At 42.5% G+C, this 17,883-nt stretch overlaps 2 protein-coding genes and 1 long non-coding RNA gene across 3 annotated transcripts in view; 2 read left to right on the top strand and 1 right to left on the bottom strand.

The window, feature by feature from the left end:
* Positions 1-4,549, top strand: part of LOC107566853 (paired box protein Pax-8-like) — a 6,427-nt gene extending 1,878 nt beyond the window's left edge. Inside the window, exons 2-8 of the mRNA XM_016252410.1 lie at positions 953-1,150; positions 1,263-1,339; positions 1,896-2,065; positions 2,133-2,238; positions 2,514-2,744; positions 2,822-2,923; positions 4,380-4,549. Coding sequence (XP_016107896.1) covers positions 953-1,150; positions 1,263-1,339; positions 1,896-2,065; positions 2,133-2,238; positions 2,514-2,744; positions 2,822-2,923; positions 4,380-4,549 — 1,054 coding nt within the window. The remainder of the gene's footprint in view (positions 1-952; positions 1,151-1,262; positions 1,340-1,895; positions 2,066-2,132; positions 2,239-2,513; positions 2,745-2,821; positions 2,924-4,379) is intronic.
* A 6,931-nt stretch (positions 4,550-11,480) lies between these two features.
* Positions 11,481-14,313, top strand: LOC107566863 (uncharacterized). Its single transcript, XR_001606559.1, has 3 exons — positions 11,481-11,491; positions 12,061-12,067; positions 14,247-14,313. It is a non-coding gene; the product is annotated as an uncharacterized lncRNA (long non-coding RNA).
* Positions 14,314-14,483: 170 nt separating this feature from the next.
* LOC107566862 (PH and SEC7 domain-containing protein 2-like) overlaps positions 14,484-17,883 on the bottom strand; it is a 14,554-nt gene continuing 11,154 nt past the window's right edge. The window contains exons 12-14 of the mRNA XM_016252423.1: positions 16,885-17,029; positions 15,514-15,660; positions 14,484-14,786 (exon numbers count right to left, since the gene is read on the bottom strand). Of these exons, the coding sequence (XP_016107909.1) occupies positions 14,502-14,786; positions 15,514-15,660; positions 16,885-17,029 (577 nt within the window). The 3' untranslated portion in view covers positions 14,484-14,501. The remainder of the gene's footprint in view (positions 14,787-15,513; positions 15,661-16,884; positions 17,030-17,883) is intronic.

Here is a 17,883-nt window from a genome sequence, read left to right as displayed (position 1 = left end):
GCTGAATGTTTAAGTCTGTGTGTGACTTTAGCATATTACCACACACTATTTAGGGATTATATAAACCCAATTAAAATCATCTCAAGGTATTTATGAAAAATGAAATTTTAAAAAGTTCATTAATAAACACAAAAAATTCACTGTTTTAATTAGAAGATAGGTCACCTTCTAAAAGCAACCTATTTACACACACGCTCATGCACACCCACACACACACGCACAGACACAGACACACACAGACACTAAACACACACACACACACACACACACACACACACGCACAGACACAGACACAGACACACACAGACACTAAACACACGTACCCACAGACACAGACACTAAACACACGCACCCACAGACACAGACACAGACACTAAACACACACACACATACAGTATACAATCTATAAGACAATAGACAGCACAGCGCATGATATACGCATGCAGATCGAATCTAGCAGAAATGAATGAGGGCTAAGTGAGCAGACGAGTGTCAGAAGGAAGCAGTGAAAGCAGTCAGCAAAACTCACGTAAGTTTTGTTTTAACGGTCATTTCTCTTTTAGGTACTATGAGACGGGCAGCATTAAACCAGGAGTCATCGGGGGCTCCCACAGACACAGACACACACACACACAAAACACACACACACACACACACACACACACACGCACAGACACAGACACAGACACACACAGACACTAAACACACGTACCCACAGACACAGACACTAAACACACGCACCCACAGACACAGACACAGACACTAAACACACACACACATACAGTATACAATCTATAAGACAATAGACAGCACAGCGCATGATATACGCATGCAGATCGAATCTAGCAGAAATGAATGAGGGCTAAGTGAGCAGACGAGTGTCAGAAGGAAGCAGTGAAAGCAGTCAGCAAAACTCACGTAAGTTTTGTTTTAACGGTCATTTCTCTTTTAGGTACTATGAGACGGGCAGCATTAAACCAGGAGTCATCGGGGGCTCCAAGCCGAAAGTGGCGACTCCTAAAGTGGTGGAGAAGATAGCGGAGTACAAGCGGCAGAACCCCACCATGTTTGCGTGGGAGATACGAGACCGGCTGCTGGCCGAGGGTGCTTGTGACGGCGACACCGTGCCCAGCGTCAGCTCCATCAACAGGTAATGACCCCTGACCTCATCCACAGAATGCCAGTGTCCTTAATTTTCTTTGTGCACATTTCACCTTCCTTCTTGATTAACTCTGCTAACCCGCTGTTTTCTTCTCTTGAAGGATTATTCGCACAAAAGTTCAACAGCCATTCAACCTTCCTCTGGACAGCAAAGGCCTCAGTCCTGGACATACGCTGAGTATGAACATCCACTAACACGTACCGATAATATCTGATTCAGTTCAGTGAAGTAATAAAGTAATAAACTCCATTGTTGTGATTCACGTGCTGAATGTTTAAGTCTGTGTGTGACTTTAGCATGTTACCACACACTGTTTAGGGATTATATAAACCCAATTAAAATCATCTCAAGGTATTTATGAAAAATGAAATTTTAAAAAGTTCATTAATAAACAAAAAATTCACTGTTTTAATTAGAAGATAGGTCACCTTCTAAAAGCAACCTATTTACACACACGCTCATGCACACCCACACACACACGCACAGACACAGACACACACACACGCGCACAGACACAGACACAGACACACACAGACACTAAACACACGCACCCACAGACACAGACACTAAACACACACACACACGCACAGACACACACAGACACTAAACACACGCACCCATGTCCTCTTGCATTACTGACACACTATTTTCCTGTTGACACTGTAAAGCTGCTTTGACACAATCAGTATAGTATGAAGCGCTATATAAATAAAGCTGACCTGTGTTGTGCCAGGCGATCAGGAGAGCTGTCGGCACAGCGTGGACTCTCAGGGCAGCGGCGGCGGGCCCCGGAAACAGCTGAGGGCCGAACACTTCTCATCCCAGCGCCTGGACTGCGGCTTCGAACGGCACCACTACAGCTCCGACACGTTCGGCCCGACCACGGCCGGGAAAACAGAGCAGGTACTGGAGGAAAATCTGTCCCGGACACTGCGCAGACCTTCAGCTACTGACTCTCTCTCTCCTGCAGGCGCTCTATCCTCTCTCACTCATCAACGGCAGTCTGGACGAGGCTAAAGGAGCTTCAGCTGTCAGTCGAAACCTGGCGGCTCATCAGGGATACACAGTGGTTGCAGGTAATAACCGTAATCCACATGTAAATGCCTTTAGTTCCTCAATTATTCTCCTCACCAGAAAGATATTTACAAGAAGAGAGGCACATTTATGGCACAGAAAGTAGCAAACCGCTCCGTCTGGTATTCCCCAAATTCATAACTCATTTGATTGTTTTATTCACCATTATTGTCATCATTTTGCATATGTGTGATTATTGTAATCCATTCTGCTGCACGTCAATTAACATTCATACGTACATTTTTCCACCTGTCTGTCAACTGTTGCTCCGCCCCAGAAGCTCTACAGCCCCTCCCACTCTGTCTGAAACAGGAAATGTCACCCGAGGTAAACAGCTCAAGCCCCTCCCCCAAAATCATCGCTAATGCAGCTTTCCTGGAGCTCACCTTGTCATCAGCACCCATCGCTAACAGCTGCAGCAACGCCACTCATTTATCTCATGGCTTCCAATCATTTTCCCATCATGCCCCAGTGCACGGGCAGTTCGGCAGCCCGCCGCTCATCGCAGGTAAAGCTTCACGCATCGCTCATGCATCCATCATCGCAGTGGACTGTGAGACTAAGGGATGGGTGGATTTGTTTCAGGCAGAGATCTGGGGAGCTCAATTCTGCCCGGTTATCCTCCACACATCCCCTCGGCCGCGCAGACCGGCTTCTCCTCCTCCACCATCACTGGGATGGTAGCAGGTGAGTCAGCTTTATGAATTCCCATGTGTTGTTTGTTAAGGCAAGGGTCACTATTTTTTCTAAACAACACAATTATTCAAGTAACATTTTCTGTTCTGATGTGGATGGAATACGGCTCAGGCCTCAGTCTCTGGTCTGGATGAGGCATAACACGAGGTCCTGTGCTCGAAAACAATATTGACATCTAATGATATAATCCTTACATTTAATATCTAATTAGGGGAAGGAGTTAATTGAAGTGACACTGGCTGTTCAGAGAAAATGTTGCAAATGTTGGATGTGTCTGAACCACCAAACTTGAACCATTTCATTCTTAGAGTTCAAAATTCACAGTGAATTGTTGTGAAATATAGCAGATGTGTTCAGTTCAGACAATATTCAAATGACAAAGTATGTCTGTGGCCTACAGTCTAATGGAGGCACAGGCCAGTGACCTCCTAGAAACCAACCAGAACAGCCTAGCAACTGCACAACAAATCCACAGCTATAAAGGCTCTGACTGCGATTCCTAGTTATTAAAAGAATCATATGTCTTCCTTTCTGCATTGCATCGCTGCTCAAGCTTAGAGATTAGGCGCTGTGAATCTGGCTCTGATGACAAATGGCTTGTGATGTTACTCATTTGGATAAAACATGTGCTCAGTGAGCTCAAAGTAAAAATCTAGTTTTGTGATTCAGCGTTCACATCAGCACAGTTTCTCTGAAAACAGTCAAATGTGAGGAGCACACAGAGCGCGTGAGAGCGCCGGGAGGCCGGTTAGAGATTAACAGAGGGACGGGTGGGTTAATCAGTAGCTGGTTAGCTGCGGTAGAGCAGGTCCAGGAGTTCTCTAACCTGACCGCTGGGGCCCCACAGAGGGATCGTGACCATCGGCACCACAGAGACGGAGAGAAAGACTAGCCCTGTGAATGAATGCACACTCTATATGGAAAGCGTATACAGAGGGTATTAACATTAAGGAGCAAACGGCAGGAGGAGATGCAGTAGAGCTCGATGGAGCTGCTCAGACTTTTCTTTTTTCATATGAAGTCTGCCCTGCCAAGCGCGAAATGAGAGGGTCTGATTTATTATTTTTCTGGTGGGCTCACTGAGAGGAAGCGTTCATACACAATTATTCACTGAAGGGGGGATTCAATTCGGCTCCCATAATTACCAATTAGATATTGGAATGTTAAAAAAAGAATGTCAGAGGGAGGCGGCGGGAGCATGAAAGGCTAAAGGAGGAAGTGAGGGATGGAGAGACGCTAAAGCAGTCTGACTGTATGCACCAGTGAGTCCACCTGCCCGGCCCACCGGATTAATGCTTTACGAGCGCCTCTAACCGCGAGTGAATGATGAGCTCGAGCCGCCTCACGCAGGACAACAGTCTGAGTCTGCTGTCAGGAGTTCAGTGGTGTGCTTGCTGTTGCTGTTGTCTTGTTTATGTGTTTGTCACGGATGCGTGTTCATGTGCAGGTCCAGAATACACGGGCCAGACCTACAGCCACGCGCCCTACACGTCCTACAGTGACGCCTGGAGATTCACCAACTCCAGCATATTAGGTACGTCCAGCAGTCTCTCTGAGCACTTTCACTTCTCTCTGTTTGGCAAATGTGGGCATCCACACGTGGTTATGGTTGTCTAGTAGAGGGTTTTCACTATGCATGTGCATACACCCAGATAGGAGTACCTTGCCCTTCAACTATTGCATAAAGTTTCAGTCACATGTCCTCTGAGGTGAGTTTACCTTCTGCTAGTAACTCTTTGTGACTTCAGGCTATCAAGCATTTCTGTGGAAAGAAATAATGCCACAGTCACAAGACGGCTGTTAGCCCTCCAGCTCCTGATTTAATTAGAATTACAGTGCAGGCTAACTGAAGCTTCTACAATACAAAATAATATATGCCCGGCCCACCGGATTAATGCTTTACGAGCGCCTCTAACCGCGAGTGAACGATGAGCTCGAGCCGCCTCACGCAGGACAACAGTCTGAGTCTGCTGTCAGGAGTTCAGTGGTGTGCTTGCTGTTGCTGTTGTCTTGTTTATGTGTTTGTAACGGATGCGTGTTCATGTGCAGGTCCAGAATACACGGGCCAGACCTACAGCCACGCGCCCTACACGTCCTACAGTGACGCCTGGAGATTCACCAACTCCAGCATATTAGGTACGTCCAGCAGTCTCTCTGAGCACTTTCACTTCTCTCTGTTTGGCAAATGTGGGCATCCACACGTGGTTATGGTTGTCTAGTAGAGGGTTTTCACTATGCATGTGCATACACCCAGATAGGAGTACCTTGCCCTTCAACTATTGCATAAAGTTTCAGTCACATGTCCTCTGAGGTGAGTTTACCTTCTGCTAGTAACTCTTTGTGACTTCAGGCTATCAAGCATTTCTGTGGAAAGAAATAATGCCACAGTCACAAGACGGCTGTTAGCCCTCCAGCTCCTGATTTAATTAGAATTACAGTGCAGGCTAACTGAAGCTTCTACAATACAAAATAATATATGATCCTGGACCACAAAACCAGTCATAAAGGTAAATTTTTCGAAATTGAGGTTTATGCATCATCTGAAAGCTGAATAAATGAGCTTTCCACTGATGTATGGTTTGTTAGGATAGGAGGACAATATTGGAAAATCTGGAATCTGAGGGTGCAAAAAAATCTAAATATTGAGAAAATCATCTTTAAAGTTGTCCAAATGAAGTTCTTAGCGATGCATATTACTAATCAAAAATTAAGTTCTGATATATTTACGGTAAGAAATTTACAAAATATCTTCATGGAACATGATCTTTACTTAATATCCTAATGATTTTTGGCATAAAAGAAAAATCAATAATTGTGACCCATACAATGTATTGTTGGCTATTGCTACAAATATACCCCAGCGACTTAAGACTGTGTTTGTGCTCCAGGCTCACATAACAAATCTCTGCTCACTGTCCAGTGCTGACTGTCGCCCCTGCAGGTTCTCCGTATTACTACAGTTCCGCCGCCCGCGTGCCGCCGCCCTCCGCCGCCACCACAGCTTACGATCATCTCTAGTACCCGAGAACCGGAGAACCTTCTCTTTTTACTGTGGAGCGTCCAGTGAAAGACACAAGGAGTGAAGAAAAACGAAAGCACATTGACGGACGATACCTTTTATTGCCGGTAAAACTATTTATGTCCTTTGTTCACGGCCCGATTAAAGGCCATGTGCAGCCGCACGTTTACATCTTTATTTCGTCAGAGCATTTCTTGCCCGTGTTTTTATTTCTCTGTAGCCAAAGACATTCCTGCAAACTGTTTTCATATATTCATGGCCAGAAACACTCGACTGGACACGAACGTTGTTTTTAGCAGCTGGAACATCTGAAGTGTAGCTACACGATTCACAAATACTACCAAACTGACAACGGTAACACTTTACAATAAGGTTCATTAGTTAAACATTAGTTAATGTAGAAACTAACATGAACTAACCATGAGCAATACATTTGTTACTGTATTTACTAATCTTCACTAACGTTAGTTAATAAAAATACAGATGTTCATTGTTAGTTCTTGTTAGTTCACAGTTCATTAACTAATGTTAACAAGATTTTAATAATATATTAGTAAATGTTGAAATTAACATTAACAAAGATTAATAAACGCTATATAAGTGCAGTTCATTATTAGTTCATGTTAACTAATGTAGTTAACTAATGAACCTTATTGTAAAGTGTTACCCTGACAACTATATCCACACAATTGAACAAATAAACTATAGAAATTAAAAGGTTATAAAGTATTCTATGAGACACTTCCTCTGTTTCACTGCTTGTTTTCAATGAATGAATTGATCTCGGATCGGCTTTATCGATATTCATACAGCAGATATTTAAAGGAGATAGAAATAACATTTTATCTATACCAGCGGACATTTCTCTCTTCAATGTGCCGTATTCCACCATCGTCCAACAAATCAATAAACGACTATCAAAGACATCATATTCAGAAACAGCATATTCAGTCCCAACCATTACATAAGTTTGATGATTTGAGGAAATGTGTAAATAATGCAGAGAAGGAAACCCCTATTAAAATTCAATTAATTTATATTCTACATGATTATTAGGGCTGAACCATGTGGGGATTCATTCGTTTTAAAATGTTTCTATTCTCGCTTCTATTTTTTCCAGCTTATTATCATGTTTATATTTCTGTGATTAAACGAGTTTTGAGTTTCAGAGATTACGTTTTATTGTACTGTTAATTATATTATTCAAATGTAAATTAATAATTTCTACAGAATTATTTTGAATTAAATAAAGCATGACAAACTACAATCATGTGTTTTCCTCTTTTTCCTGTCTTGTACAATAATAATAATAAGCGTAATTATATATTCCGTACTGTCAGAATACAAGAGCAAACAGCTCGAATGATTATTCTTAAATAGATCAAACTTTTATATAGGGCTATAACATAGCCTGCTGCTAGACTAGGGTAGCTGGCGGTGATGATTATGGTGTTTCTACTATCTTTCTGTTGAAAACCATCATTTATTATGTTGCATATTTTTCGCCAGTCAGCGGTTTAACTGAACACATGAAAGGGACGAAAGCAATGATCCTGAAAACATGCGCATCTGTTTAATTTCCTTTTTTATTTTCTGCATCACCTATTTTTATTTGCAATTATTTCTCTCCTCTTTGTGGCCTCATTATAATGGCTCTTTAACAAGGCCACGGTTCGCCGGTGCCGCAGCCCACCTGGATCGCATGATGAATGAGCGCAAACGAATGCTTTCGAATTAGTTCTGAATGTAGGGGCAAGCGGAGAGTTAATAACATCAGCTTAACATTGGGAAACTACAGCTGTACTATCACACACTCGCGTCACAGTGCTCTGCATGGTGCTTCTGGTTTATCATTTATTTTGCGATCAGCCAAAGTTTTCATCTAAACTTGGAACCACAAAGATAGACCAACAATTTGCCACCAGTGGGAGAGTAACACACACACACATTTTTATTTATTTATATTGACTTAAGTTATATGTTCAGCATTTTGAATTAGAGTGTGCACTAAGAGAATGTAGAACAAGTAGCCTACATTTTATTAGGCCTAGCACACTGAGAATGCGCTCGTACTTGGATAAGATGAAGACTGTAAACAATGGAAATATTAAATAAAAAAAATGGAAATATTAAAGTTTGAGAAACACAAATCACGGGGGGTAAAAAAAATCACAACTAGGGCATGGAAACAAAATATTATACCTAACACTCCCAGGTGCATATTTTCAAAACTGTTAAAGTAGAGTCCTGTATCACTCATCACCCAACGCACAAAATAAAAGACGACTTTACGATCGCTGAAATAAAGAAGTTTTATTTTTAAATAATAAATAAGCTGTAACCTATTTTTCAAATTTAGTTTTCGGCCGAATTCACTCTTTACCTTGTTCATCACATAAATAAATTACCCATAACCCGAATACATGTAAACTAAATGCCGTACTTAACTAAAGTATAAACCGATCGCCACACATTTTGGCAAATCCCTCTGATTCCGCTCTGCACCTTCAGCGCTGCTCTGATTCTTCTGCGCATGCAACGTCAAAACCGGAGGAAAAACTCTGTAATTTCAAACCTCACGTAAAAGCTTTATCAAGTTTATACAATGAGCTATTTTTAGTGGTGTTGTATTGATGTGCATGTAAATGCACTGACTGAAAACATTTAAACTTCTGTGTTCAAGCACGCAGAAACTAACAACCAGGAACAAAAATGTGTGCGTGCGTGTGCGTGTGCGTGTGCGTGTACGTGTGCGTGTGCGTGTACATGTGCGTGTGAATGCCTTTCATGGTGGCAAAAATGACACAAAATCCCCTCCTGTCATCAACCTCAAAAAATGCCTGCCAGCGATGCCAACTGGGCTCCTGCCCGCTGCGTAATGACAGCAACTATCAAACCTTGATGCTGCTGAAATCCAAAGAGAAGGAGAAAAACAAGAATGTGGCCATAAAGGCAATGATAATGCTTCCTCCGTCTCTTTTAACAGCCTCTTTCTGTATTTGTGCCTCATTCACACCGTCAGCCCTCCCTCAGGCCTGTTAGCATGGCGCTCGGCTGTGGGTTTGCCAGTAATGAGTCCGGCAGCACAATACGGTCGGCGGGCTGGAACCGCTGAGATAGGACAAGGCCCAAAAAAAATGGAAATATTAAAGTTTGAGAAACACAAATCACGGGGGGTAAAAAAAAATCACAACTAGGGCATGGAAACAAAATATTATACCTAACACTCCCAGGTGCATATTTTCAAAACTGTTAAAGTAGAGTCCTGTATCACTCATCACCCAACGCACAAAATAAAAGACGACTTTACGATCGCTGAAATAAAGAAGTTTTATTTTTAAATAATAAATAAGCTGTAACCTATTTTTCAAATTTAGTTTTCGGCCGAATTCACTCTTTACCTTGTTCATCACATAAATAAATTACCCATAACCCGAATACATGTAAACTAAATGCCGTACTTAACTAAAGTATAAACCGATCGCCACACATTTTGGCAAATCCCTCTGATTCCGCTCTGCACCTTCAGCGCTGCTCTGATTCTTCTGCGCATGCAACGTCAAAACCGGAGGAAAAACTCTGTAATTTCAAACCTCACGTAAAAGCTTTATCAAGTTTATACAATGAGCTATTTTTAGTGGTGTTGTATTGATGTGCATGTAAATGCACTGACTGAAAACATTTAAACTTCTGTGTTCAAGCACGCAGAAACTAACAACCAGGAACAAAAATGTGTGCGTGCGTGTGCGTGTGCGTGTGCGTGTACGTGTGCGTGTGCGTGTGCGTGTACATGTGCGTGTGAATGCCTTTCATGGTGGCAAAAATGACACAAAATCCCCTCCTGTCATCAACCTCAAAAAATGCCTGCCAGCGATGCCAACTGGGCTCCTGCCCGCTGCGTAATGACAGCAACTATCAAACCTTGATGCTGCTGAAATCCAAAGAGAAGGAGAAAAACAAGAATGTGGCCATAAAGGCAATGAGAATGCTTCCTCCGTCTCTTTTAACAGCCTCTTTCTGTATTTGTGCCTCATTCACACCGTCAGCCCTCCCTCAGGCCTATTAGCATGGCGCTCGGCTGTGGGTTTGCCAGTAATGAGTCCGGCAGCACAATACGGTCAGCGGGCTGGAACCGCTGAGAGAGGACAAGGCCCCTGGAAGAGGGCATGTGTTACGATCATCACAGGAGCCAAAACACAGGCAGACAGGGGCCCTTCAGGAGCTCCGGCCAAAACGCAGCTCGCTGTTGCTGTGCTAATACACTTCACGTGTGTTTCAAAGAGAGACTAAACGTTTACACCCGGAAACCTGTAGTCAACAACAAACTCCAAGTCTCCTCCAGAATGGCCGGAATGCCAAAATGAACCAAGAGCCGTGTCCGCTGACATCATGAGGCCGTTCTTCCTCAAGCGGGTCACTGTAGCTTTGACGGAGCACTTAACCTAGATCGGGTGAATGAACCCACCAGCCTCATTAATTGATTTCAGCAGCAAACACTGTCAGTTTATGACATCAAATTTGCAGCCTTTTCAATACCAATTAATTAGTGATCATTTCTGTTGAGCTTATTGTATTGGCTAGTGCGTTTGGTTCATGTGGAGCAGACAGCATTCCTCAAGAGCACACATAAATGCCTACAGGTTCATCAAGCAAACGTGTGTAAAAGCAACGCAGGGATTTCCTCCGTTTCCATGTCATGCATTTTTTCACTGGATTTGGCCAAATTCACACAGAAATCACACTGTTCACTAAACAAACATTTCTATGAGTTTAACTTAGGTTGACCAAAACAGAACAATCGCTGATGAATCATCTGTAAAGTGAAACTTTAAGCAGCCAAAACATTTGCTCTTTTCTAAACTTTATAGAATTACAGGAATAGTTTATTATGAAAAATAAATGAACCCCAGTGCTGTTTTCAGAGAACACAGTAACATTTACACACACTGATCGTGAGGCATTAAACTGAGCCTTCGAGGAACAAGACCATTCAAACCACCGCCAGGACACGGATCTTATATTGATTCAGATGTCTGATTTTAAGCAAGTCAGGAATTTCTCCTTTTACATTTTCAGAAAAATAATAAAAAGTAAAAAAATAAATAAAATAGGACCATGCTTTATTTTTACTCTAAATGCCTCAAAATAAGACAATCAGTCCAAATAATTTTGTATAATTGTATGCTGTATAATTTTTATATATGGGCTATGAGCTATTACAAAATGATTCTAAATTACAACGAAGTTGATACAAATATTGTAGATTTTGTTGTTATTTAACATTTGTAAAAAAAAAAATCAAATGTGATTTTTAAAAATATTTATAAAATAGCTATAATTCAGTATTGATATAGTTTTATTGTCAGCCGTCGGATGCATGGACAGGATAACAGTTCCAGTTTTCAATACCAAATATCCAGTTCATAATGCATGAAGCATTGCTAGCAAGTTTAGATGAAAGGTTGAAGTGGGATGACCTGCGTCGCAGTAGCAGACACTAGAGATCTTTACTGAATTTGCTGTGCAAAGTAAAAGTTCCTGTGTAATACAGTAAATGTAACTGCAATATGATAGGATTTGTTTGATCTCTCAGCTTCACTTTACAGCAGTCAGTGCTGTTGTTGTGTTTTAAGATCTAATAGTAAGAAGTATGCCATATTTATCTACTTTGTGTCAGAGGCCGTTATGCACCATTTGGCACCAATGACAAAAGAAAAAAAGAAACGTGATTTCCATTGGCCTGGACGCCGGGTCTCAAGTCATATATTCATATATTCTTTGTCAGTTATAATGTTTGGTGTTGAAAGGAGCTATACTACCTGATTTTAAAGACCTATTTTATATTTTAAGCAGAGTCATCATTTTAAGAATCTGCCATCTAAAAAGTAATAATAATAAAAATAAACTTTTTATTGAGTAATATGGCAGGTACAGAGCTGGTACTATGTGGGGGAAAAATCATATTTTCAAATACATTTTCAGTCCCAAATGGCACCATTATCTGAGAATGACCCAGAATTATTTTGATGCATACAGTGCTGAACAGGACAAATTGTGCTTCAGTAGATCAAGATGTACATCATCTGAACACACAGGACGCATCTCGCAGACATTTAGTGAAGTGACATGATGTGTGGCCAAGTATGGTGACCCATACTCAGAATATGTGCTCTGCATTTAACCCATCCAAGTGCACACACACAGCAGTGAACACACACACACCGTGAACACACACACACCGTGAACACACACACACCGTGAACACACACACACCGTGAACACACACACACCGTGAACACACACACACCGTGAACACACACACACCGTGAACACACACACACCGTGAACACACACACACCGTGAACACACACACACCGTGAACACACACACACCGTGAACACACACACACCGTGAACACACACACAGTAAAGAACACACACACACCGTGAACACACAGTGAAGAACACACACACACACACAGCAGTGAACACACACACAGTAAAGAACACACACAGCAGTGAACACACACACACACACACAGTAAAGAACACACACACACACACCGTGAACACACACAGCAGTAAAGAACACACACAGTAAAGAACACACACACACCGTGAACACACAGTGAAGAACACACACACACACACAGCAGTGAACACACACACACACACACAGTAAAGAACACACACACACACACCGTGAACACACACAGCAGTAAAGAACACACACAGTAAAGAACACACACACACCGTGAACACACAGTGAAGAACACACACACACACACACACACAGCAGTGAACACACACACAGCAGTGAACACACACCCGGAGCAGTGGGCAGCCATCGGGGATTCGGTTCTTGCTCAGGGGTCTCACCTCAGTCGTGGTATTGAGGGTGGAAGATTTAGCTCGCTTCACTCCCCAGGTATGAAGCACGGAGCCCGTTATTGTCTTCAGGCCAAACTCAGGTCACCGACTGAGACACCCCGGGCCACTTTAGCAGAAACCAACACAAATAAAAGTCTGCTTGAGAGGGACAGAATCAGCATTTGCTCAATGTCTGTGAGTGAAAGAAATACTCACAGATGTGAAAGAACCCAAACAAAGTTTGCATTTAACCCACATATGAATCCTCATCTAAACTGGGAACATCTGATCAGTATGGATCATTTCTTAACATGACACACACAAGACAACAAACCCACTGTAAAGTGTGAGATGGACGGATGAATAGAAACGATACCTGTGCCAACAGAACTGGCTCACAGAGGTAAAGTGGCAAAATCACAGTGGTCTTTAAAATGGTCTTTGCTTTTACCGTCTCTCACATCTCTCCATCTGGGAAGAGAACCGACCTCCAACAAACATCAGGAGATGAACACAGGGGAGCGATGAGGAGCGCCGGAGCAGATGGAGAATGAGTGAGAAGAGCAGCCACCATCCAAACCAGAGGTATTTCTGTGACCGATCAAGCAAGAACGAGAGCGACGAGTGCTGCTTAGGACCCTTAATGAAGAAAAGCCTCCGCTTGCCTTTTTAATTACTCAACCAGGCCTGACAAGCAGCCACAAACCCTTCAGCCAGACAGACATGCAGGAATAAAAACTTGAGCTCACTCCAGGAACAGCGCAGACGTCACGCTCCGTGGCTCCAGCTCTGAGTTTGGTCATGACCTCACGCCACCGGCGGAGCAAACACAAGAGCTTCAGACGCAATGCTGAAAAAAGCTGGACTGTGCACGCTTCAAAATAACACACGTTCTCAATTTCTGCAGTACTTCGTGACACTCTGTGAGTGTGTCCATGTAGGTTTCTTAAACATAATTCTATCCAGCGGCCGCAGGATTTCAAATCGCCATATTTAGAGCACATTTGTATTTACATTGGAGCTCCATAATGCGGTGTGAGAGCAGAAGTCTTGCTATAAGTGACTCACTGACAGTTTGATTGTTTTTCCTCACAATCTGTTTACGTGTCAACAGGCGGCATTATCTGATATTGGCTTTTCAGATCTTTATCAAGCGACACATCCTGAGCCTGAAGGCACAATCCATCAAACACATCCTCAGCATCTGAGCTTAATGACGGGCTGTTGTTTAAATGAAAGGATATCAAATATTCACAAACCCTTGATACACAAGAGCCATTCAGCAGCTGTGCTATCAGAGGAAAATGTTTCTGAATGACAGCACTAATGTGAGGCTTTCCCACAGAGAAACACACACACCGTTCCAGTCTTCACTCTGTTTACTATGGCTCTGCTGACCACACATTCATCCAGAAACTCTTTTGAGATGTGAGGACAGAACTAATGACTTGGGTCTTGTCCTTCATTTAAACATCTTGAGCAACATCTCCCTCTTGTGGACAGTATGAACAGGGTCAATTAATAAGTGTATTGTGCAAAAATTATGCATATAAAAAGACTACAGTTGTTGCTGTTTTTATCTTGAACGGGCCTGACTTTAAAAATACATTAAATTATGTAAAACCTTAAAGGATTCAAGTGCTTTGAGTGTGTCTGACAGTTTGTGTAAGAGTCTGATTGTTCAAAGCTCTTTGTTCCGGTGGGGAATCACGATCTTTCGGTAGGTCCGTCTCTCGGAGATGTTGCGTCTAACTTTGATGACAGGCTGAAGAGGTGTTTCTATCTCCAGAGACGGACTGGAGTGAGATCGCTTGATCCCGGCGTCAGCCTCGTCCTGCTGGTCATCCATCGATCCGCTCCACAATCCCTCATCGAGTGTGCTCAGTCTGTCAGCGACCGATGAACCAGACTTCTCCAGCACTTGCCAGGCCTCCAGAACCTTCAGATAGACTTCGTAACGAGATTTCTGTGAAAACCAGCAGAAAACAACTCTTTACTCACACCATTTACAGTGAAATTAAACCGACTTACAGCATGATACGACATATTAAAGGTTAAAAACGTTCATTTCTAGACATCATTCTTTATGAAAATGTTTGAAACTCTATGTACGCCAGATCTGCACATGCACCAGAATAATGGAGAATACAAAAGCTCTATTTCCTATCCAGAAATGATCAGGAAATGCTGTTTTTATCATCTGCATATTATATCCAGACAGGTGTTACTTCTGCTTTCAACAGTACTAACAACTAGCAAATCAAGAGATAATACTGACTGTAAACATTACACTGCTAAAAATGTCCATGATCACTATCTAAAATACTTAAACTAGATAGTTCACCCAAATAAGAAAACTCTGTCATCATGGAACAACATGAGGGTGAGTAAATGATGACAGAATTCACATTTTTGGGTGAACTATCCACCAGATGCATAATGTTTTAGGATATGAAGACTTGTTTTAGAGCGTCTGTGATTGTCAGCCCATTGCCGATACTTTTAGCTCACTAGTCGTGTGTGTGTGTGTTCGTGTGGGCGTGTGTGTGTGTGTGTGTGTGTGTGTGTGTGCGTGTGTGTGCGTGTGTGTGTGTGTGTGTGTGTGTGTGTGTGTGTGTGTGTCATTTACACATCCGGCCCCTAGAGTTTGTGAGTGACTTATGTGTTATGAGAAGGGTTTGCCAAACACGCACCTCGTACTGTAAGTACTCCTCTCTCTGCCGGAGCTCCTCCAGCTCCCGGGCTTTGCTGCTCCTGCTCTCCGGCGCCTCCTGCTGGAGAGACGTCAGGTCCTGCTGGAAGCTGTGCAGCATGGCGGCGTGCGACTGCAGCTGTTTCTCCTGATGGAAACAATAACAGATGCAAATGCCCTAACGAGACCTGGATGCTTAACCCTTGTGCGACCTTTTGGACATTTTTGTCCTTTACAGTTTTTTTTTTTTATCATTTTGCCTGTGTTATTGCCAAATGCATAAATTTTGGCACAGGTGTCTATTTTTTTTGGAACCTTTTGGACTTTTTTGTCCTTTACATTTTTTTTTTTTATCATTTTGCCTGTGTTATTGCCAAATGCATAAATTTTGGCACAGGTGTCTATTTTTTTTGGAATTTTACTATTTCACTTCCATTTCCTTTAATAAATCTGTTTTGCACTAGGTACAAAAAATTGTTCCTCTCAGGACCTTAAGGATGGTGCCATTGAAGATTTGTCATTTTTTCAGGTTTGACCTATAAAGAAAATACTCGCTTTATTTCTGTTTTCTGCTTCTGCATATTATAGAGCCAATTGGATAAATAATGCAGCTATAATTGTGTGGGTGTGTTGGTATGGATGTCAGAGTGCGATTTGTATGTATAAAATAAATAAAAAATTGTGTGCGTGTGTGTTCTTGTAATATTTGAGAGAGAAAAACTCTATTGCAAATCACAAATCCAACCACTGTGTGCACCAGCGGAGTTTTGCTGGCATCTAATGGGGAAAATTTGGTACTGCGCCCGAACAAAATCTTACTGAAAGCTCATTTTTTGTGATTTCAACCTCAAATTTGGAATACAACTTGTTTAGATTTACGGCTTTGATTTTCTTGCAGGTATAGAGTTCAACATGTTTCATAAAATATATAATTTATATAAAACATTGTTCATAAATCATTTTCATAAACCTAAACATCTAGAACTTTTTTTTTGGTTTCCCTTTTTAAACTTTTTTGTACTTCAACAATAATCTGCCATGGGTCTTCTTTAAAATGAAACCAAACTTAACTCTGTGCTCCCAAGCGTCAAATTTTTATGACAATTTTTTGACATGGACGTTTTGTCCACTATGGACCTATGTGTAACTTTTTTTAATTGACGCACAAGGGTTAATGAAGCTACTGTCTCGCTACACACTGACATTACTGTCCTTTGGTGTGGACAGACACTAATATACAGTAGTTAGGCTAAACGTTTTTGTGTATTCAGTGATACTGTCCACCACAAACAAGTTTAAATTGTCGTAAATCATGTCCACCCACACCTGCTGACTGATGGGTTAGATCCTCTCGGACAGAGAAAGCTCTTACCAGCATGAGGCTGGACTGTGTGGCGGGCAGGATCGGCCGACAGAACTTCTTCTGAGAGCCGACAGCAGCGGGGAACGGAGGAGAGGAGTACAGCGCAGACACCAGGTTAATCCGGCCGATCCAGGAGTTCATCTGCTCCGTCGAACTGAAGGAGACATGACGAAAGGGGTCATGCACTGCCTTTGTTTTTATTTTGTGCTGTTCTCTGAGGTCCACTTATAATGTTATCAAGATATTTACATCAGAAAACATCATAATTTAGCAGTAATAGGCTATTTTCAATAGCCTATTATTGTTTTTGTTAGTCTTTCCTGTTTTTTGTTTCTCAAACATGATCAGTTTTACCAGGGATGAGCTGCTGAACATTCGGCAGAGCACACCACACAATCTTCTACCGGATTTAGTTTTTTCGGACATTTTGCTGAATGTTGTAGTTGGCAGCGCAGCTGCGCTGATCAAGCGCTTCAGGACGCGCAGACGGGGAAGTGAGCCGGTGCACTCGTGAAGCTCAGGAAGCGCGGATTCAGAACGGCGCTGCCTAGCATCCATCTGGCGAACTTTTTCTGCCAGTTTTCTGCCAATGAGCCTGCATCAGTGTGGAAAGGCCTGAAAGACATCACCAACTACAAGACACCATCCCCCAGCACTGAGGCCAATCAACAACTTGCTGAAGACCTGAATGAGTTTTACTGTAGATTTGAAACTCCCAGTCTAACACGCCACACCCGCTCTGAACATCTCTCCACACAACCAACACTCCCTGCAACCCCCCCCCCCCCCACTCCTACGTTTCAGATCAGTGAGGATGATGTGTGCCAGGTCTTCAGAAAGAACAAGAGAAGAAAAGCACCAGGCCCAAGCCTGTCTGAAAACCTGCGCTGACCAGCTGGCCCCAATCTTCTCACAGATCTTCAACAGATCACTGGAGCTGTGCGAAGTCCCTGCCTGCTTCAAACGTTCCACCATCATCCCCGTCCCAAAGAAACCCAAGATAACAGG

The sequence above is a fragment of the Sinocyclocheilus grahami genome, unplaced genomic scaffold (assembly GCF_001515645.1).
Source record: "Sinocyclocheilus grahami isolate Dianchi unplaced genomic scaffold, SAMN03320097.WGS_v1.1 scaffold1106.1, whole genome shotgun sequence".
Lineage (NCBI taxonomy): Eukaryota > Metazoa > Chordata > Actinopteri > Cypriniformes > Cyprinidae > Sinocyclocheilus > Sinocyclocheilus grahami.
Note: the sequence above shows the minus strand (reverse complement) of the source record. Positions and strands in the feature narration are given on the sequence as shown.